The sequence below is a fragment of the Primulina huaijiensis genome, chromosome 2 (genome assembly GCF_012295235.1).
Source record: "Primulina huaijiensis isolate GDHJ02 chromosome 2, ASM1229523v2, whole genome shotgun sequence".
Classification (NCBI taxonomy): domain Eukaryota; kingdom Viridiplantae; phylum Streptophyta; class Magnoliopsida; order Lamiales; family Gesneriaceae; genus Primulina; species Primulina huaijiensis.
The window spans coordinates 2,345,973-2,368,879 of NC_133307.1; the positions used below are offsets into that span (position 1 = coordinate 2,345,973).

General features: G+C 33.6%; 4 protein-coding genes across 10 annotated transcripts; all 4 read right to left on the reverse strand.

Annotated features, from left to right (window-relative positions):
• Positions 1-4,155: 4,155 nt before the first annotated feature.
• Positions 4,156-6,034, reverse strand: LOC140963880 (cytochrome P450 89A2-like). Its single transcript, XM_073423357.1, has one exon. It carries the CDS (start codon positions 5,941-5,943, stop codon positions 4,414-4,416), a length of 1,530 nt encoding a protein of 509 aa, XP_073279458.1. The 5' UTR covers positions 5,944-6,034; the 3' UTR covers positions 4,156-4,413.
• Positions 6,035-11,703: 5,669 nt separating this feature from the next.
• Positions 11,704-15,703, reverse strand: LOC140963914 (uncharacterized). Of its 2 annotated transcripts, none has more exons than XM_073423406.1 (4): positions 15,287-15,703; positions 14,919-15,200; positions 14,421-14,755; positions 11,704-14,313 (listed from the first exon to the last, which is right to left on the reverse strand). In XM_073423406.1, exons 1-4 carry the CDS (start codon positions 15,377-15,379, stop codon positions 14,100-14,102), a joined length of 924 nt encoding a protein of 307 aa, XP_073279507.1. In that variant the 5' UTR covers positions 15,380-15,703; the 3' UTR covers positions 11,704-14,099. The 2 variants fall into 2 exon arrangements, with proteins under 2 accessions (XP_073279507.1, XP_073279502.1); XM_073423401.1 differs by having other exon boundaries at positions 11,706-14,313; positions 15,281-15,702.
• Positions 15,704-15,959: 256 nt separating this feature from the next.
• On the reverse strand, positions 15,960-22,245 carry LOC140963886 (uncharacterized). Of its 6 annotated transcripts, XM_073423370.1 has the most exons (9): positions 22,078-22,245; positions 20,284-20,612; positions 19,868-20,195; positions 19,527-19,730; positions 17,418-17,756; positions 16,946-17,292; positions 16,566-16,842; positions 16,285-16,455; positions 15,963-16,172 (listed from the first exon to the last, which is right to left on the reverse strand). In XM_073423370.1, the coding sequence occupies exons 3-9, from the start codon at positions 19,883-19,885 to the stop codon at positions 16,101-16,103; spliced, it is 1,428 nt and encodes a 475-aa protein (XP_073279471.1). In that variant the 5' UTR covers positions 19,886-20,195; positions 20,284-20,612; positions 22,078-22,245; the 3' UTR covers positions 15,963-16,100. The 6 variants fall into 6 exon arrangements, with proteins under 6 accessions (XP_073279477.1, XP_073279471.1, XP_073279488.1 ...); XM_073423376.1 differs by lacking the exon at positions 22,078-22,245 and having other exon boundaries at positions 15,960-16,154; positions 20,284-20,601; XM_073423387.1 differs by lacking the exon at positions 22,078-22,245 and having other exon boundaries at positions 15,964-16,172; positions 19,527-19,777; positions 19,913-20,195; positions 20,284-20,593.
• LOC140971884 (uncharacterized) lies at positions 19,973-22,180 on the reverse strand. The gene is made up of 5 exons (XM_073434415.1): positions 22,078-22,180; positions 21,271-21,338; positions 20,773-21,060; positions 20,284-20,564; positions 19,973-20,195 (listed from the first exon to the last, which is right to left on the reverse strand). Exons 1-5 carry the CDS (start codon positions 22,178-22,180, stop codon positions 19,973-19,975), a joined length of 963 nt encoding a protein of 320 aa, XP_073290516.1.
• Positions 22,246-22,907: the final 662 nt, after the last annotated feature.

Here is a 22,907-nt window from a genome sequence, read left to right on the forward strand (position 1 = left end):
TCGATAAACTAAAATAAATTAAATAATGTCGAATTTCAAGGATGAATTTGGGAACACGATATGAGACATGTTCTAGATGCAAGATTTCACTAAAATTTCATTCATGTAAGTTGTATTAATTGATGATAGCACTTATTCTAATTCATAGGCCAAGAACCCTTAAGTATTATTTATTATGTCTCTTGAGCGCCGAGTAAATTTTATTATTCAAACATCAATATCGAAATCTCTATCAGAAATCAAACATCAAAATAATTTAATCAGGTTCTATGGTTCTCTTTCAAATACTTCGAAGGAAATTTTTTAAAGGTCACAGAAGGTGCCTGACAATCGTATTTTCATATTTGACCACGACCCAGTGACGAGAGTTGCTGACGCCCCACCACCAGGTACTTGGTGTATAAATTGATCAATCGACCAGAGGATGAATGATAGATGATCAATTTCAAGGATCAAATTTCATCCAAAATAATATATGATGAGAAAATGATTTATGATGTTGTATGCTAAAATGATTTACGTTGAGGAAGCTGATCGATAATACGTGTTTAAATGATTTACAAAATTGATATATGCTTACGATTTTTTACGCCAGCTTATTTTATAAAAAATTTATTTTAAAGCCGCTTATGCCTGTATATGTATTATTTTTTTTTATGTATGGTTAGAACGTGATTAGTCATTAGACTCACTAGGTTTGAATGGTTGCGAGGGAGGATAATGTTGAGGGAGGAACTGACGCTTGAGTGGATCGGGCTCGACATTACACTCTCGAGAAACAAATATTTATTTCCCGCATTAGTTTAGTATTTAAAGTTTAAGAAAATTTTGAGGACTATTTTATGGAAATTTTATGTTTGATTTTGAAGCTTAAATTGTTGGATTATTTTAAGTCGACTTATGNAGGGGAGCAGTCAAAGTTGTACTCTTTTTCCTGGTTTATTATTTTTTCCACTTGACTTTTCATGACAAGGTTTTTAATGAGTCAATTAACAATTAGCAAGAGATATTGTATTCTTTTTATTCACTATGATTTTGTCCCACAATTTTTTTCCTAGCAAGGTTTTAACGAGGCACATCTATTGTCAGGAAGACATGCAAAGAAAGTATCTATTGATGTACTCTTTTTTTTGTTAGGATTTTTTCCAATGGATTTTACTGACAAGGTTTTAACGAGGCAGCATTGAGTCCCGATGAAGTTTCTAATAATCTTTAGTTAGATTTATAATCAAGATAAATATGACAATATAATATCTGTAAATATTTGTATGTTGTAATATTCTCCTTTAAATATGGTGATTCTGTTTAATGAAAATTGCATCTGAGTATTGACTCATTATCTCTTTTCTTTTATGAATTCTCTCTACTCATCTCTATTTCTTTTATGGCTTATAATGACTTGGATGTTTTTGAGGATTCAAATTCAATGTTGAGTAATTGAACTCTTGAAACTCAAGGGTATCCAAATATAAGTGACTACAGCCATGTTATTCTCTATTGGGAGATGTGACAAATAAAACCAATGGTTACCTTCAAACACTAATATATATTTTTCATTGATTTGAAAACAAATAAATATCATGAGCTTAAACATGATAATGGAAAAATATACATAATAAATTTTTATATTCAAAAGACGATAATAACAATTTGTATTTTGAATTCCAACAAGTTAGAATGTCTTTCTTGTGCAAATCTTTTAGGCCTCATAACATTTATTTTGCAAAAATTTTCTCATTTTTTGATAACTTAAGGATGTGTCCATAAATAGTGAATTGTGTTCCTAATTAGTTGAATATGTGATGCTAAATTTTTTTGTCTATTTTAAACACACTAATTTAAAATATGACATGTTCACCTAATATGAAAAAAAATATCACCTAGTGATAATTTACGTATTTCAATAAACTCAATAATACTAGAAATATTTATATTAACATTATAAAAAAAAATTTGAAAAAACTTGAGAAGTTAGATCATATTCCTCTAAAACAACAAATATNTGATTAGTCATTAGACTCACTAGGTTTGAATGGTTGCGAGGGAGGATAATGTTGAGGGAGGAACTGACGCTTGAGTGGATCGGGCTCGACATTACACTCTCGAGAAACAAATATTTATTTCCCGCATTAGTTTAGTATTTAAAGTTTAAGAAAATTTTGAGGACTATTTTATGGAAATTTTATGTTTGATTTTGAAGCTTAAATTGTTGGATTATTTTAAGTCGACTTATGTTTTACGATTAACGATTTATGGATTTTTATGTATTTAAGATTTTTAAATATTAGTTTTTATGTTGGATGGTTTTGAATTTAGAGGAAAATGTTTATATATAAAAAAAAATTAGTAGAATTTTAAAGTTAAAAAGGAAAGGACGTTTCAATGCCTTTTTTTTTGTAATGATCATGGATNAAGTTGAGAAATATTTTGTATCATGTGTCTTTGGTTAAACATATACATGCAAGTAATATTTTTTTTAATGTTCCAAGAATTATTAATCAAATGATATGTAATACTTATATATGAATAATTTTGACAACGACCACGCCAAATATCAGAACACAAAGAAATTTATTATTTAAACTAGAAATTTTTTTAATTTATTTTTTTTTCGAACAACTAATTTTTTAAGTGTGTGTTTGATATTATTTCTTGGGATACATCTAATAGAAGGATTTGCACATGTAGAAAGCCAATTTTCAAAATATAATTTATAATAAAACTAAAATAAACTTGTTCAACCGCACAAAATTTAGAAATTTCTTCTCTAAATTAGCTTCGTCAAATTTAAAAAGTTGAGAATCGTTACCCGATTGAGAAGAGAAGTCTATAATTTGAGTTTTAGAACGATCAATATCAATTTACAATGGATGACTTTTCTTCACGTATCGCGTTAAAGTTCCATAACCAACTCCTTGTTGAAATTTGTAAGTTTTCGAACAATATTTTAATTTTGCTTGCATATCATAAGAGGGAAGCGTCATCTTTTCTAAATGTTTGATAAATATATCGGATGTCGGGCGAGGCTCGAGTTTTACTTTAGGCGCTATCGGATTGCCCATCTTTCTTTACTTTGATTATGACATGTTTGTTGAGGCACTTGTTCATGTTCTTGATATTTCTCATCGGAAAAATCAAGATCATAGCCATTTATAGTGAATGAAGGAAAATCGCGACGCTCGAACTCAGGCGGCATGATACGGCCCTTTCACTTTTCTTTGTCACCCGTACGACTTGATCCAACTTCGGTCATTTGTACAATATGAAATTGAAGTAATTATGAAAAAAATCAAATATATAGATTAAGAATCAATTTTGATAATTCAAAGAAGAACCAAATTTGCGGAGGTGTAAACATATAGGACGAAAAACAATTTTTCCTTCAATATATTAATTAAGAAGTTCCATTCTCTATATAATTTATGTTATACATAATGGTGAAGATACACGTATTAACTATATAATTAAAATTTTATCGAAATATTCGATTTATGTACAATCCATATGCATATATCTAAGAAATATCCGATAGACGTCAAAAGCCTCTTTACTTGATATCATGGCTTCTCCCATCTACATGAGAGGTGTTAGGTTGTTGTATTTAAAAAATAAAAAAGAAAGAAATATCCGATATATTTATGACATTTTAGGGACAAATTTATATTTTAATTTTCATTACTGGAATTGAATTCATCATTTTTCTAAGATTTTTAAGTGTTGCGTTGGCTTATAAAATTTGGTGAATTAAATTGCATTTATTAAGGCAGTTAGATTATAAATGTATTTTTAAAAATATTGCTAGAAGATTTTGTCAATAAAACTAAAGTTATATTTACAGAACAAACTCGAAAAAAAAAAACTGAAAAATATTTCTAGAAATAGAAAATTCATAATTAATGAATTTAAACATCTATCGTCTCTGAGGAATAAACAAGTCAAATAGAAATTATTTCGAATTTTCATTTATAGTGAAAAACAAGAATTTACAGAAAATGAAAAACACAAAATTTGAAGACTTAAATAAACAAATTTTCCCAAAAAATCAAGAAGACTCACGAGTCTTGTTCGTTGCTCATTTGTGATAATTGGATAATAAAATATTTGGAATCAATTGTTCATTTACTTTTTCCAAACAATTTATGTTATGAAACAAAGTAATCAAAAGTTTACTATATTATTGAACTTGAGAAAATTGAGAAAGACAATTGGGAGAAGTAGGCGAGCAGTTAAAGGAACCGAGCTGACAATTGAGAAAGAAAGCTGGGAGAAGTATTTAGGAACAAGACACAAACATCACAGACCAACACTCAAACATCAACTACCTAATAAAAAACAAACATATGCGATTTCAGTCTTAAATTTCAGTTTCAATACGTAAATTTCTAGTTTTCACATGGTCAGCTTCAAGTTGATTCAGATTCTGGGAGAGATTCGAGCACGCAGCGGATTCTTCATGACGGTGGTGAATTCTTGTTTCTCGGTCAGATCTACTTCGTCACCTTCGACAGGAATCCACTCGAATTTCCAAATCAGATTGGCCACAAAATATTCCAAATGCAGGAGTGCCAATGTAAGGCCTGGACAGATCCTCCTTCCGGCACCAAATGGCATCATCTTGATCTCTCTGCTCCCGGTTATGTCGAAAGCCTCTCCGGAACTTGTGGGCAAGAACCTCTCCGGCTTGAATTCCATCGGATCCTCCCATACCTTCGGGTCCAAACCCATATCAGCCACCATAAAATTAACTGTGGCCTCACGAGGGATCAAGTAACCATCCAATTCGATGTCCTCTGTCACCCTGTGCGGCAAGAGGAAATGAGCCGGTGGGTGTCGCCGCAAGGCTTCTAATACTACAGCTTTCAGGTATGGCATTTTCTGTGCATCCTCTTCCTCAATCATTTCCCGCTGGCTGCCTTTTGGTGATCCCACGACGCTGACTATCTCGTCGTAAAGCTTGGCTTGGATGTGGGGGTATTTGACAAGATTAGCCATTGTCCATTGCAGCGCCGCGTATGTGGTATCCGTGCCCGCGTTGAGAAATTCGCTGCACAGGCTCACCATTTCAAATTCATCCAGTTTCCTGTTTTCTTCGGGAAGCTGCAAACCAACCAATGTGTCCACATATGCTGTCACTGCTTCATCATCTTCTTGATGATTAGAGATCCTCTGTTGTTTGGCTTGGATGCGGGACCTAATGAGAGGGATCAGCACGTGCTCCTGTTCTAGACGCACTTGAAGGAGTTCTTTCCAGCGATTGCGGAACAGAATTTTCCCCAATCGAGGCCAAACGTTGAGGATCTGGAATCGTCTCAGACTAAGAAGGAATCCACGTTGAGCAGATTCAAGTTCCTTGATTTGGGTCTCGTGGAGCTTGTCTCCAAAGCACATGAGCGCCAGTAGACAGAACATGGCGTACTGGAAATGATCGATCAGTGTGACATAAGACTCCGATTTTGATGCATCAACTAGGCGATTGATCAGAACTGAAAGAACCCATTGGCGGGACCTTGAGTAGGATCTGATCCGAGCGGGATGGAGGATCTCGTGCATTAGGTTGCGGCGGAGAAGGCGCCACGTGGGGCCGTAAGGGGCCGTGTTAATCACTATCCGGGTTCTGTTCAGAATCTTGCTGGTGGCAGGGGGAGATGGCCGGTCGGAGAAGACGGCACCATGATGTATGAGGGCACGGTGGGCCAGGGAGTGGCTTCCGACGAATATGAGCTTCCGAGGGCCGATAGTGATAGTCATGAGGGGGCCATATCGAGTCTTGATGCGGCGGAGGACGGATTCCAACTCCGAAATAGGGTGGCGCAGCCACATTAAATTGCCAACCAGAGGCAAACCAAGCGGTCCCGGCGGCAAGTTTTTCTTGAAGAGATTGAAGAAGCAGCTGACAATGGCTGAGATACAGAGAGAAACGATGACTATGAACCAGACCTCCATGTTCAATCCAAGTTCTGAATTTTTTTGGGGATTGTGCAAAGAGATATATAAGCGTCGGGTTTCAGAGGATTTTTCCTTCTAGATACTGGTTCACAGCGTGGGCCTCATTTTAGCCAAATGTCTTTTGGATTCTGGCTTATGGTTCCATCGCAAGTTCGGATGACGTAGTCAGTGACGTATGCATCTAATTATTGTTGGGTGAAATTGGATATATTAAATTTCATTTTTCTACAACAAGTTTTACAAAATATTATTAAATATAAGCTTTTGGTTTTTTTAATATTAACCTTAAATAAAATTATTAGACTAAATTTAAGTTGATTTGAGTTAACAAATTAATGTGTACAAATATAGAGAAACTCGATCAAAAACCAAATAATAGAATTTCGCTCAAAGTCAAGTAAATGACAGTGAATTATCTAATAATTGTTCCTGTTAGAAGAGCGATCGAACCGTGATGCTTGAGCTGGTGTGCGGTTTAAGAGATTTGAGTTGCACAATTTATCACCAGCTATAGCTTTTGGTAAAGCGGTAAGCACTCGGTCCTATTATTGGTATCAGAGCCAAGATCACGGGTTCGATTCTCATTGAGTGCAAGGAGTGCAATTATTGGGAAAGAGGTTGTTGGCTGCAATAATTGTCCCTGCTGAAAGAGCGATGTAACCGTGATGCTTGAGCTGCTGTGCAATTTAAAAGATTTGAGTTGCACTATTACTACCAGCTTTAGCTTTTGGTAAACGGTAAACAGTCGGTCCTACAATAATTTTTATATTTGACATATCTAATTTTAATTTAAACAATCATAACAAAAAAGAAGCAAAATAATGAAAATTTTGTATAAAAAAATTATATTTGATAGAAACGGTGCCACTATGATATTTTAAATTATACATCAATTCATGGTCTACGCTTCGATTTCTCTCCCAGACGTACAATTATTTCATCCCAACAATTATCATAACTTGTTTTTTAAAAATCTAATTTTAATATTTTTATCATAACATTTTTTTAAAATATAATTTTAATAATAATAGTAACATAAACAACAACAACAACAATAATAATAACAATAATTATAAATATTATTTATGATAAAACTAATTATATTTAATTATATTAACAATGTTACTAAAATTTTAGTATATGCAAAATAACTTAATTTCATATTTCTATAGTATAATATATATATATATGCAAAATAACTTAATTGCAAAATATATATATCCGATATTTTTAAAGCGATCTATTACATTATTATATCCGATATTTTTAAATACGACTCTACATATAAGTTACTGAAATAGGGTATGTCATTTGAGTTTATATGCTTTAAGTTTAACTGCCCCGATTTATCCCATAAGCACCAAAATCAAATTTAAAGGCAAACACATGCAATATTTTCGTCTCAATTTTCTAGAAAATTGCCTAAATTTAAAGGAAAACACACAGGGGCGGAGCCATGATTTTAAAATACTTGGGACTGGCTTCATCCCGAGTTAGACACTAATAAGTATGAGTATTCTATTAAAATCGAACCGAACTTTTTAAAATCGAGTTAACCGAATTTTTTTCGACAAATCGAATGAACTTTGCTATGAAAACCGAACAAACCGAACTTTTAGATTTTTTTAAAAAAAAAACAAGTTTTAATTAAAAAAATGCAATATAAAATCAAATCAAATTAAATAAATTTAAATTTTATTTATTAAAACATATATATTGTTAAGTGTGGTTCTATTATACAATAAAATTTTATTAGAAAGTTATAATATTTATATCCTAATAACTTTATTAGAAAATTTGATAATATATTATTATTATTTTTAATAAAAGTTCAATTTGTTTGGTTAACTTAAATTTTATATTAAAATCTGAAACTTAACCAAATCGAACTAACCGATGTTTTAAAAAACTAAAATCGAACTTCCAAATAAACTAGACTGATTTTTAAAATTAATTTACTTGGGTCGATTATTTTTGTTGAAAACGGTATTTTGCTTCTCTCTAGATCGAATGAATTGTATTTGCCCTTATCTTGAATCCAAAACCGATTTTGAATCATTCATGTCAAAGGTCAAAACAAGTTCACATCAACTTTTAAAGCCAACAGTTGAGAAAATTATTGTATAGATTTGGACATTGACAAACTAACAAATAATAAGATGAACATTAATAGGAAGTAAAAAGTTTGGTACATCATCCAAAAAATTATATTCGAAATTCAAATAACTGATAAATCATAGAATAACACGTATATTATGATCTATATCGAAATTATGAAATTTTTTAAAAGTTGTTTACTTTATTTTTCTCAAAATCAATCCTTATAAATATACAATAATTGATACTAAAATTTTAAAATTCTATAAAACTTTTAGTATTAATATAAATTAAATAAAGATTAAATAAAATATATAATAATTTCATATTAACTCCATTTAATATATATGTATGTTAATGTAAAAATAGTCTAAAAAATATATTTAAAACTTAAAACTACTTTTAAAATTTAACTTATATTAAATCTTTCAACCATTTGATCGAAATGCGACAAAAATCATATTTGATTATAGGTATTTGTAGAAGATCGTTTCTAAAAATTCCTCATAGTTAAAAAAAGTCCTTATATTTGCATCAATAAAACATGGCTAAAAAAAATACTAAAATTAAAACAGAGCGAAAAAATTCTCAAAAATTAAAACTACTATTTTTTTTTAAAAAAAAGTCCAAGATTGGCTTTGCCCTGAAAACACATACAAATTAGAAAGGCGTAAGCAATGACGTATGCATTGTTGGGTGGAGGGGTAAATTTCATTTCCTTTTTAAGTGTATTAATGAGGATGTTGATGTCTTAATTATGATATGGATTTTTGATAAAGATTCAATCATAAAAATTATTAGGATAGGGGGAATATTGCAATTTTAGTTTTTTTTTTAATTGAATGGAAAAATAAAAAAGACTAAATATTACAAAGAGAAGTACCAAAATTACTAAAAAAAATTCAAATATATGGATTGACTAAAATTTGACAATTTTAAGGAACCAAATTTGCGGGGTTATAGAGGACGAGAACAATTTTTCCTTCAATATATTAATTAATAAGTTTCGTTCTCTATATAATTTATGTTATACGTAATGGTGAATATACACATATTAACTATATGATTAAAATTTTATAGAAATATTTGATTTATGTACAACCAATAAGCATATCTAAGAAATATCCGATAGACGCCAAAAGCCTATTTGCTTGATGTCATGACTTCTCCCATCTATTTGAGAAGCCGCTGTCTTTAAAAAAAGAAAAAGAAAGAAATACTCGTTAGATTTATGACATTATAGCTCTTTGAAATTATGGTCGTGCTAATACCTGTTTGTGTAACGGTTGTGACCATTCCAGTCTCTGTGTTAATATGCAAATTGTGTCAATATCGATGTGAGATTCTCGTTGAGCTAATGCTCAATATGTTTGAACATTTTAGTCCTTCTATTATATTTTTTTAGCATGCAGACCCTTGTCTCTATCCGTCAACGTTTTCATTTATTTTAATTCTTATTTTTTTTCGTTTAGTATAGGATTCATTGGTGCAATTAAATATAAACAACTGTGGGAAACTTTGATTTGTAGTAGAAAAAAAGAATTTTTGGAAATTAATTGGTAGGATCTTGAACTACTTCAAATTTTCGTTGAGCTAATACCGTTACAAATAGGTTATTAATTCAACATTTTAGTCAATTAATTCTAAAACATGCTCCTATTTTACTGTAAATCAAAGTTTTTCACAATTATTTTGATTTAATTGCATCAATTAATCATATATTGTACNAAAATTATTTCGATTTTTCAAGGTTGATTTATTGGGAAAAACAAGAAATTGCCGAGAATGAAAACACAAAAATTTGAAGGCTTAAAGAAATGAATTTTCCTAAAAAAATCAAGTAGATTCACCAATCTTGTTCGTCACCCATTTTGTGATGAAAATAGCATACTTGGATTATAAAATATTTGGAATCAATTGTTTATTTATTTATTTATTTTTCCAACAATTACGTAAATTAAAGTTATTTATGAAACAAGGTAATCAAAAGTATCAAATTTGAGAGACCGGGCTTGTAGCCCAGTAGTCTCATCCCCTGCGGGAATAGCCGGTTTCCCCGGGTTCGATCCCCCTCCCTGCGGGAGTTGTAATAAAAAAAAAAGTATCAAAATTGATACCGGATTCTATTCAGTCCGTTCCAGATAGTCTGGCTCATGTTAGGGACTGGGAAGACAAGCAAGAGAAAGTGTAAATGAAGAAGAGCCAATGCAGAGCCTGGACAAATCCTCATTCCAGCACCAAATGGCATCGTCTTGATCTCTCTGTATGTAATGCCAAAAATATATAATTTTATTTCAATACACTAAAGATCACATTTTTCTTGTGATATATTAATTCCAACAAAAGGAGCACATATCGAATTGTATCGATTGGTTCGATAAGTGGTGTCAACTCAAAGAATATCACCGAAATACTCAAAATCAACTTGACATCTTGAATCTCTAAGGAAGAAGTTCATGATCTTATTGTCATCATCTAATTGCACATTCCAATAAAAATGTGACTCCTTATTCGACTTATTTATTAAGTGATAAAGTAATGCAGAAGCATCTTCATTCTCGACTTTCATGTGCTTTTTTATGCGACCAAGGTGATCATATATATCTTTTTGAATAAAGCTTAAATTGGGTGGTCTTGTGCTTCATTTTCCATATAAGATACAACATTAGCCACAGATATCCTAGCATTTACCATAGCCTCAAAGTGGATTTTTTAGCATAAGAAATATTGTGTGATGATCTCAACAAATGTCTTTGATCAACCGAAACCATGTCATGATTATGCTCAATGACAAACCTACCAACCTTGCTTCTCCCCCTTGTTGCATTGTTATTCTGAGTTTAGCTTTACATTTATTTCTACTAGACGGCTTCAAGTAAACACGAACTTTTTCATCAGAGCGTTTTTCATCTTTACTAACTTCACAGGAACACTCAAACTCTTTAGCTTGTAATTCAGTTGTACCAGGAAAGTATCATTGATCACCTTTTTTAACGCTAAAACCTTTAGAATGAGCATAATTACAATATAATAGGTAAACATCTTTCAACAACAAATAGTCTACTCTCCAATTGTTCTACAGTAGAGTTTGTAGATAGTCTACCTTTATCATGTGCTCCTTTTGTTGGAATCAATCAATTCTATGGTATTATGATTATAATATTTAATTATTTTATAATTAAAAGAAAATGCAAGTGAATTACGCGTAATTAATTTTCAGTTGCCAAATCTAAGGACCAAAGGCAATATAGTTTTAAATTCAAATTTAATTTTTTTAGATCAGTTTAAATTCCTGTTTCTCTTCTCTCCAACCTCATGTATGAATTGATTCCTCTTCTTGAAATGGACTCGCTTGCCTTTAATGATTATGTAGACCAATTGGAGGCATCTTTACAGATGTCAATGAGGCAGGTATGACTAAACCCAAGACCCGCTCCATGAAGAAAACTTTGACCCATTACCCGTCCCACCCCGATTAAATATTCTTCGGACCCACCCCACCCCGAATACGAAATGGGACCGGGTAGACCTGCGAGACCCATTAGACCCATATTTTTTAAATAAAAACAGTAATCTTCTTATCGCATGACTGAATTATGAAACAAACAAGCCACTAAATACAACACAGTAGAAAACTAATTCATGTATTCGACAAAACTTAATAATAACAAACAAAGTATTTTCACGACATAATGAATTACATAAAAAAAAAGAGTTACTAGCTCTCCAAAAAAAATTTTGATATCCCCAAAAATAACTCATAACAGAACTTAAACAGATCAATGTTAAATCAACGAGTAAGCAATCTTTCAGACACATTCTTCAGGATCATCTTCCTCTTCATCAAGAATGATAGAACAAGTTGATAAATTACTTGAAGAATTACTTACAAAATTAAAGAGATAAAGTACATTAAAAAAATAAAACTGTAATTTAAAACCGTAAAAAAATGTAATTTAAAGAGAGAAAGTATAATAACAAAATTAAAAAGAAAGTACAATAACAAAATAAAAAATGTGATTTATTTACATTCCACCTCACCTCACAACCATCTTCGCGAGTTCATCAATTTATATCCACATATATGGGGCGGGTATTATAGGACCCACGACTCGCCCCATACCCAGACGGATCTCAAAAATTGGACCCGAGACCCACCCCATGACCCATTTAGTATGCCCAAACTCGCCCCAGACGGGACGGGTTCATTGCGGGTCTGGGTAAAACCCGGACCCATTGACATCCCTAGGCATCTTATGGAGTCGACATTCCTGTAGATACCCGCACCGTTGCCCAGAAAATTTTTCAAGGTTTTGTTTTCCTCTGTCTCATATTATTAAGTTTTTTGGTTGCATTCGCTTGATGAAAATATAAAGTTGTAATAATTCTAGTTTTCTTTCCTTGGTTAAGTCCATGGAGAAATATCTTTCGACGGTAGAGGGGTCTCCTGAGGCATGCCTCTCTCAAGTTGGTGGAGAACCTTGTTTTGGATGTTGAAGAAATTATGCTAGACCGGGATGCATACTATTTAGACCGTGCATTTGTGGAACTGTTGAGAGATTTGAACAACCAACAAAGTTTTTATCTTGTTCATGTAGAAACAATTTTAGTTCATTCTTTGTTCAGTATTTGTGCTTAATTTGGATGATATTCATCCAATGTTTTGACTCTATGTCAAGTGCGGATAGAATACAATGGCTTAGAAGAAAAGTGGAAGGAGTTTGTGCATAAGTGGTTGCCTCCATCCAATCATGAAATAGAAAATAGGGTTGGACTTTTGATCCAGTTAGGCGCCATGGTTTTTGCCTTAACTTCACAAGAACACAAAAGGGTAGATGAGATAGATCATATTTCTTTGGAAGCTAGTCGAATTCAAAACATCATAGATCAACTTGGGAGGACATTACAAGATGACTAAAGACAAAATTTGATAGTTTGTCGAGTATGATCACAAAGGTTTGGTTAGCCTTCCCCATCGCATGAACTTAAAGATATTATTATGTCTTATCTAATTTTATGATGTTTGTGACATATGCTTTCATTATTGCTTAAAAATTCTCATGAATTTGCTCTCTTGAATTTTAGTTGGCAAGCTCCTCGATGAGAATTCCACCTTCCCATCTCTCTAAGCTAATTAATCTACCACCTGAAAGGGCCGGAACTCTGTTTTTTGGCACTTTGATTCGACTGGATCATATTTTCAGCTTTATAATAGATGCCATATCAAATAAAAAGCCAGCCGGATGCCCATTAGCATTATTTCTACTTCTTGGGCACAGTGGGCATGGTAGTACTGAGCTTGCTAGAGCTCTTGCCAAGAATCTATTTAATCACGAAGATATGCTTGTTTTATGCGACATGCCTGATTATCAAGATGTAGACTCTGGACGACAATTTCACGATGATCTCTGTGGGTTAGTCTAGAACCACTGGTTTAATTTTCTTGTTTTTTCTTCCTTTTGAATTTCCCCCTTGACTGTATTCTTTCTAGATTTAAGTTTTGTTTTTTTGAAGCTTGGGAAGCTCGTTGATATCTCAAAGAGAAAGGCATATGACAACCTCATGTTTGTGAATATCGAGAAAGCCTCTCCCTCTGTTTTGGAGAGGATTGTTTCAATTGCAGGGGACATTCAAGAACCGAGAAAGAATGCTTTTCGATCTCACTTCTGTCTTGGTAATCATGAAGTCCAATGCTAGGAATGATGTGTTCCTAAGGCCTTCTTGTTCCATGGATAATGTTTGGAAAGTTAAACAAATAATATCTGGGTATCAGCAGCTGCATGTAGGGCATAAATATCAATGCTACGACATGTCTTTTTCGGAAAAAGTATCACTTGCTCTCTTGTGGACTTTATGGCTCTTATGGACTACACCTTGTCATGTCTTATTTTCTTTGAAAGAGAAGCATAATAAATAAAGCTTAAAGAGAGAGCATATTGATACCTTTTCCAAAAAAGGCATATAGTAGCATTGATGTTTACGCTCTACCTGCAGCTGCTGATGCCCAGATATTATTTGTTTAACTTTCCAAACATTATCCAGGCAACATCAAGACCTTAGGAACACATCATTCCCAGCATTGATTTCATGAATATCAAGACAGCAGTGAGATCGAAAAGCATTCCATCACAATTCTTGAATATCCCCTCATGCAGAATTGAAACAGTCATCTCTAAAACGGAGGGAGAAGCTTTCTCGATATTCGCAAAAATGAGGATGCCATATGCCTTCTTCTTTGAAATGTCAATGAGCTTCCCAAGCAATGTGTCCCTTCAGGAGAAAAAAAATTCAGGCTAGAGAAAAAAAAATTCAGGCTAAAACGAACACAGTCAAAGGGGAAAGAAAAAAGAAAATCAAAACAGTGAGTTCGGACTAACCCACAGAGATCATCCCTAAAACGTGGCCCTGAGTTTGCATCATGATAATCAGACATGACGCATAAAACAAGCATATCTTCGTGATCAAATAGCTGCTTGGCAAGAGCTCTAGCAAGATCAGTCTTGCCACGTCCACGGCATCCAAGAAGTAGAAATGATCCTAATGGACATCCAGAAGGCTTTTTCTTTGATATTGTTTCCACGATAAAGGAGATAATATGATCCAATCCAATCGAAGTGCCAAAAAACGGAGTTTTGACACCTTCAGGTGTAAGATTTAGTTGCCTAGAGAGATGTGAAGGGGGAATTCGCATTGACGAGCTTGCCAAGTAAAACTCAAGAGAGGAAATTCATTAGAAAATTTTAAAGCAATAACGAGAGCACCTGTCACGATAATCATAAATGTAGACAAGACAGTAATATCTTTTAAGTTCATGCTTATGGGTGGGAATAAACGCGATAAAATGAGATGATCGAGCAGGTTAACCAAACCTCTACGATCATATTTGGACTAACTACAAAATTTTGCCAGTAGTCAACGTGAAATGTCCTCCCGAGTTGATCTATAATGGCATGAATTCGACTAGGTTCCGAAGACATATGGTGTATATTATCTACCCTTTCACGTTCTTGTGAAGTTAAGGCGACGACCATGGGGCCTAACTGGGACAAGAGGTCAACCCTATTATCTATTTCACAGAACGACTTTACCGAACTAGGCAACCACTTCTGCACAAACTTCTTCCACTTTTCTTCCAAGATATTGTATTCTTTCCGTACCTGACATAGAGGTAAACCATGGGATGAATATTATCCAAAGAACATATACTGAACAGAGAAAGAACTAAAATTGTTTCTACATGAACAAGATAAAAACTTCGTTGGCTGTTCACATCTCTCTCCCATTCTTTCAGTTCCACAAATGCACGATCTAAACAGAATTCATCCTCATCTAGCATAATTTCTTCAATATCTAAGTCAAGGTTCCTCACCAACTTGATAAAGGCATGCCTCAAGAGGCCCAAAGCCCCTTCAGCCACCGAAATATCTTCTCCATAGACTTCAGCAAATAAAGAGAAATGGAATTATTACAAATTTATAATGGCAACAACAATGTAGACACAACAAGCAACTTCGCAAATGTTTAAGGAAACATGAATGGTTTGAATTCCAAACAGCAAAAGTCAAGATAGGTATCGCAGTTTCCTTAAGTTTGCATTAAATCTTTGGCCATGGAAGAAGATTCGCTTATTTGGAACTTAAAATAAATTGTTGGAATGAGAGAAGTATTGATTATCACTTTAGGGACAAAATCACACTACTTCATTATTTCCAGAAAATTTAATAATTTTACATATTTGATTTTATGTTATTTACTTATAAACTACCATAAAACAGCATAGCTCCAAAATTTTGTTTATGCCGTGATAATATTTGTAAAAAAATGGATTTCGCAAGCAAATCTATGATACTATATTCATTGTAAAAAAATATTTCTTACAACTCATTAACAAATATCAAAAGTAACTATTTCAAAGTATTACTAGCAATGCTAATATTTCACAAAGAGCAAAAAGATACGAGTTGACATGAATAAGAGGTTTTAGGAATCAAGAAATCCCAATAGCTTGCCTCTAACAAAAAAATGGTATATACCAAGAAATCCTTCACAAGCACGTACTATCCTGCTTTAAGTTTCGTCAGCATCCGCCATAGACACCATGCTGAGCTCATCTTGTGATTATAAAATATCTTTAACATAAGACAAAAAGGCGAGAAATGGAAAAATATTGGGTTGGGATTGCAAACAAATACTTTCTTTTTTATTTTTTTTTATTAAAAAAACAAAGGAATAAATGCTTACTTTTCCAGAGTGAAATAAACTGTGAATCATGATAGAGAACTCCTTTCTTCTCTCCACAGGAAGACCACTCACGGGCAACCGTTCCCCCACATCAAACTGTTGACGTCTAAAAGGAAAGAAAAGCACAATCTCGTCCAGCCGGTTTAGAAACTCAGTCCTAAACCTCAATCCCTGCCAAATTGGCCAAGTCAATTCGATAAGCAAACTAACTCTTACGATCAAATCACATGAATACTAAAAAACAAAATAAAAAAGAATGAGTCGAGAACAAGAATTTTCACCTCTGTAGCATCATCAATTCTATCATCATCAAGAACTCTGAAGAGAGCACTTATCATTTCTCTATTTCCACATCTTGAGACGCATATAACGATCGAATTATGAAAGTAAATATCATCGCCTTTGTTGTCACTCAGAAATCCATGGTCAAGAATCGAGAGAATGTTGCTGAATACAGAAATGTGAGCAATTTCAAAGTCATAAAATACAATAATACTTCTTGACCTCGCTCTCATTGCATCAACAAATAAGTCTCCAGGTTTCCCTTTGCAAGTGCACCTAAAAACAAATATGTCATGGTAAAGAAACGAAGGTAATTCTTATTGTTGGAAGTCATAAATCCCAAATATTTATTGATAGATTAAGTAAGAGCAATACAAACCTGAAAAATGAATCCGGTTCAGTGCAAAGGGGCAGGTCAACCTCAACAACTGAGCTCATTGAACTCTCAGGAGCATAACATTTGGAAAGTCCGGCAGCGAGGTCTTCTCTCCCTGCACGATGTAGACCTAAAAATAAGAACGAATGAGGGCGCTGAAAATGCTCCTTCACAGGAGGCACATCTCTCATGGATTCCAATAGAGCCTGAATTATCTGGGTCGTCTTATTAGATTCCACAAATTTGTAACAAAATTTTGAAAAATTATTCATATAATTGTGCTCAGCCTTCTTCTGAATCCTCATTTGTTGCTGGCACTCTTCTTCCCAATCAGAGAAGTCTAGGTTTCCCTATCCAATCAAGACAAAAACAATTGAAGCATAATTGAAATTTAAAATATTAAAGACGCCAGATTTAAAAATGGAAAAAATATAAAGAAATCAAGGAAACATAAAAAATAAAGAAAGGAAAATACCAGCATTTGCTTGAAGTCAAAAGCTTCTTTGAGCATCTCATCAATAATTCTTACCATTAGCTCAGCATTATATGGTACATCATGGGCGTATATCCCCAGCTTATGTATCATCTTAACATGTCGTTTGTTTCTATAGTGCATCTTTCTCAGATTCATGAGAGTTTTTCTGAATTTTCCATTAAAGTGACCGATGTTTTCAACACGGCAACTAAGCTGAAAGGTACCAACCAGCACATCAACATAAACAACGCTCAAGCCCTCTATTCCATCTCCCCAAGATTTTTGCAACTCAGGTCCTATTTTTGTCTCAAGCCACTCCTTAGCGGCATGTCCACCATTCTGAGACACAAATATAACTGACATTTATTTGATTATAAAAAAATGAGAGAGAAGAGAAAAACATTAAGTGAAGAGTGATATAAATCCTAGATAAAGATGCAAATTCCTTTCATCATTGCAGACACTAAAGAAAAGTGTATTAGAATCAACATCATTCAAACCAACTGGACATAAGTTTTACTCAATGACAACATATCTTCGCACACCGGGTCAGCCATTTCATACCAGAAAGACTCACATATCCTGCACACCATTTAGACAAATAACTTGCCTGAAAACACCTTTAAATGTTATTAACGGCTCCGAAGTACACACCCAACTGATCTGCGCTAACAGTGCAATTGGCAAAACTTTGGGCTTTTGAAAAAGGTAGAATTTGTAGAGGCTTTTCAATGTAGGGCAGATTTCCTGATGGATATACTTAAGACACTGTATCGTTTTGTAATAATTTTAGATCATAGAATGGCAATCTGAATAGTGTGGCCTCGAGATCCCAAACCTTATTTCTTGTTCCCCTAGGCCAAACATGTTCAGATCTTCAACACTCTTATCAACAAATCACTAAGCAGATGACATGTTAAAACGAATCAAATGGACGATTACAGTTTTAAAAAGTTTCGCATACCCGTTGACTCTTTATTGTTAAGGTGTATCACATCTAACAGCAAGAATGAGATATCAGACACATTCCTTCAGGAAGGTCGCGCTGATGATGCGCAAAAGGTCGTCGCAAAACTTTTCTATGTTAAGCCTAAAATAAGTCATCCCCTGGAGAAAATTGCTATTTTGCTACCAAACAGGAAGCAAGTGATATGGTCCCAAATAATCAAGAGCCCAATAAAGAAAGTAATATGTATTCTGTTATGATATCATTTTTTTACTACCATTGGCTAGGGATTAGAGAGAATTTGTGCATAGTCAACTCTGGGAATTCTTTGTTTTTCCGATTAAATCTCATTAATACACATATTTTACAGTCTTCAATTGATATAATTGTGTTGTTAAATTGTTCAAAGTCAGTTGAACCTATCAGCTAGGCTCAAACGTTTGACGCCTTTGAATTCCAGAAAACATTCAAGAAACCGTAGAAGAACAATTGGCCTTCAAGAAAACATTCAAGAAACCGTCAAAGAACAATTGGCCTTCACCACTTCAAGCGCAAATATTTCATTAGATTGTCAACGTATCAATATCTATAGTTATTACCGTCAATAATGATTCAGAATCACTTGAAAAACGAAAGTGCTTCGGGATTTTGGTCACATGATAGAGCACATAGATAGTTTAATTTAAGCTTAATTTTTAATAAGACCAACAACAAGAGATAAACTAACATTTCCAAGAGCTATAAATTGTATTCAAGAACTATACAAAGCTATTCCAGTTCTAATGTAACGGGCTGAAAGAAATCATTGGCACTAGAACAATTAGTTTAAAGGCCTCAACACAAGATACGCAAAGCATAAACCCAAAGCACGCAGACAAAACATGATTTAATCTCTCGCCCCACAAACAAGCTAAAACGAGGAATTAATGCAATCAAATTGGTCAAATACCTAAATGCACTTGAATAACTGAATAAAAGGGAAAATAATAAGCAAAAGTAAAAAGAAAAATATTAAAAAAAACACCCTTCTAAATACTAACATCTACAAGAAAATCAGACCTTACACATGAACATGGCTTGCTATGTGTGCCATACTAATCTAAGCTAGCAGTATATGAACAAAAACTAATGAAAATAAGACAAGGCAAGGCGTAAGAACTCACGTCCATGAGAGCTCCAATGTCCAAGAGCAATGCAGCTTGTGATAGATAAACCATAACTTTCTTCCGCATTGGGCTCAACATTTCTGGAATTAATTTCCTCAGTTGTATCCTTGCAATTTCAGAATATTGTAGAGGAGATGGATGCGGCAAAACAAGCACCTCGTCTAGATGGTCAAGGAATTCAGAATTGAAATTCTTCGATGTCTTCGCCAGAGGAAGCAAAACCGTTTCTTAAGTTTAGGTACAAAAGCCTAGAAGATTTTTCCTCTATTTAGAACCAAAGCAGATAATTTGAAAGAGAAGCATAATAAATAAAGCTTAAAGAGAAAGCATAGTGATACCTTTTCCAAAAAAGGCATATAGTAACATTGATGTTTACGCTCTACCAGCAACTGCTGATGCCCAGATATTATTTGTTTAACTTTCCAAACATTATCCAGGCAACATCAAGGCCTTAGGAACACATCATTTCCAGCATTGGGTTTCATGAGTACCAAGACAGCAGTGAGATCGAAAAGCATTCCCTCACGGTTCTTGAATATCCCCTCATGCAGAATTGAAACAATCATCTCTAAAACGGAGGGAGAGGCTTTCTCGATATTCGCAAAAATGAGGATGCCGTATGCCTTTTTCTTTGAAATGTCAACGAGCTTCCCAAGCAATGCGTCCCTTCAGGAGAAAAAAACATTCAGGCTAGAACGAACATAGTTAAGAGGGGAAAGAAAAAAGAAAATCAAAACAGTGAGTTCGGACTAACCCACAGAGATCATCACGAAAACGTGGCCCCGAGTTTGCATCATGATAATCAGACATGTCGCATAAAACAAGCAAATCTTCGTGATCAAATAGCTGCTTGGCAAGAGCTCTAGCAAGCTCAGTCCTACCACGCCCACGGCACCCAACAAGTAGAAATGATCCTAATGGGCATCTAGAAGGCTTTTTCTTTGATATGGTTTCCACGATAAAGGAGATAATATGATCCAATCCAATCGAAGTGCAAAAAAACAGAGTTTTGGCACCTTCAGGGGTCAGATTCAGCTTCCAAGAGAGATGTGAAAAAGGAATTATTACTAACGAGCTTGCCAACTAAAACTCGAGAGAGGAAATTCATTAGAAAATTTTAAAGCAACAACGAGAGCACGTGTCCCAATAATCATAAACTTAGATAAGACAGTAATATTTTTAAGTTCAAGCTTATGGGTGGGAAAACTCGATAAAATGAGATGATCTAGAAGGTTAACCAAACCTCTACGATCATATTTGGACTAACTACAAATTTTTGCCAGTAGTCAACATGAAACGTCCTCCTGAGTTGATCTATAATGGTATGAATTCGACTAGCTTCCGAAGAGATATGGTCTTTATTATCTACGCTTTCACGTTCTTTCGGAGTTAAGGCGACGACCATGGGGCCTAACTGGGACAAGAGGCCAGCCCTATCATCTATTTCACAGAATGACTTCACCGAACTAGGCAACCACTTCTGCACAAACTTCTTCCACTTTTCTTCCAAGGTATTGTATTCTTTCCGCACCTGACATAGTGGTAAACCATGGGATGAATATTATCCAAAGCACATATATCGAACAGAGAAGGAACTAAAATTGTTTCTACATAAGCAAGATAAAAACTTCGTTGGCTGCTCACATCTCTCCAATTCTTTCAGTTCCACAAATGCACGATCTAAACAGAATTCATCCTCGTCTAGCATAATTTTTTCAATATCTAAGTCAAGGTTCGTTACCAACTTGATAGAGGCATGCCTCAAGAGGCCCAGAGCCCCTTCAGCCACCGAAAGATCTTCTCCATAGACTTCAGCAAATAAAGAGAAATGGAATTATTACAAATTTATAATGGCAACAACAATGTAGACACAACAAGACACTTCGCAAATGTTTAAGGAAACGTGAATGGTTTGAATTCCAAACAGCAAAAGTCAAGATAGGTCTCGCAGTTTCCTTAAGTTTGCATTAAATCTTTGGCCATGGAAGAAGATTCGCTTATTTGGAACTTAAAATAAATTGTTGGAATGAGAGAAATATTGAGGCTTGCTTTACTTATGTTGTAAAAGACATTTTATCATTTTCAAAAGCAACACTAACTACTGTCCCATTTTCGTTTCATCTTCTGAAAATTTGTTTTCAATCTCCAACCAGTATCATTACTTTTAATTTAACTTTCCACCCATCCCAAAAATATTCAATTAATAATTATATTCAAACACAATACGATATGCTATAAAAATGATAAATACTCATTAAAAAGTCAATGAATAGATTAAAAAAAACTTACTCGAAATCTCTAATAACTAATTTTTTCTGAAACCAACCTTCCGAATAATAGTAGGAAAAATTACTAGATAGCCAAGCAGATCGCTGAGACATGGACCATTGAAGAAATATTTTCATAAAGAGGGATCGGGAATCATAAGCAACAACCGTAGTGTTTGGACATATTTAAACTACATATGATACTCAAAGAATGCGATTCAGGGAAAATACAGTACGAAATTAAATAAGATTATATATATAGAGGCAAAGGGATACAAAACCTTGAAAATTTTTCTGAGCAACAGCACGGCTATCGGCAGGAATGTGAACTCCACAAGATACCTCCAATTGGTTTACAGCATCATTAAAGGCGAGCGAGTCCATTTCAGGAAGAGGCGCTGAGAAATGGATACGATTAGGGTTCGATCGAGGAGCATACAAAACAAATTGGTTTTAGAAACTTCAATATATATGGTAAATTTTTGTACGTATATTTTAATGGAGAAAGAAATATTTTCTTAAATTATCTCTTTCATTTTTATTAAAAACAATCAATTCAAATATTATTTTTTATTTTTTTCTTTTAAATATGTTTTTCTTTTTATTTGAACTTTTAAAAAATATATTTTTATTGATAACAATAGTTTAAAATCAAAAAATATATATGTCTTACGATATAGATATTCGATAAGGATTTAATCATAAAAAATATTAAGATAGGAGAATATTACAATTTTATTATTTTATTTACGTGTGATGCTTATATATGTAATGTTATATATGTTTTTTAAAAATAAAAAGAATAAATATTGCAAAGAGAAATACCAAAATTACTATAAAAAAATCACTCAATTTTGACAATTTAAGGAAACAAACAATTTTTCCTTCAATATGTCAATTAATAAGTTTCATTCTCTGTATAATTTATGTAGTTTCATTCTCTGTATAATTTATGTTATACGTAATGGTGAACATACTGAAATTTTATAAAAATATTCGATTTATGTACAACCAACATTCATATCTAAGAAATATCTGATAGACGCCAAACACCTCTTTGCTTGATATCACGTGTTCTCCTAACTAGATGAGAAGCAGTTGTATATATATA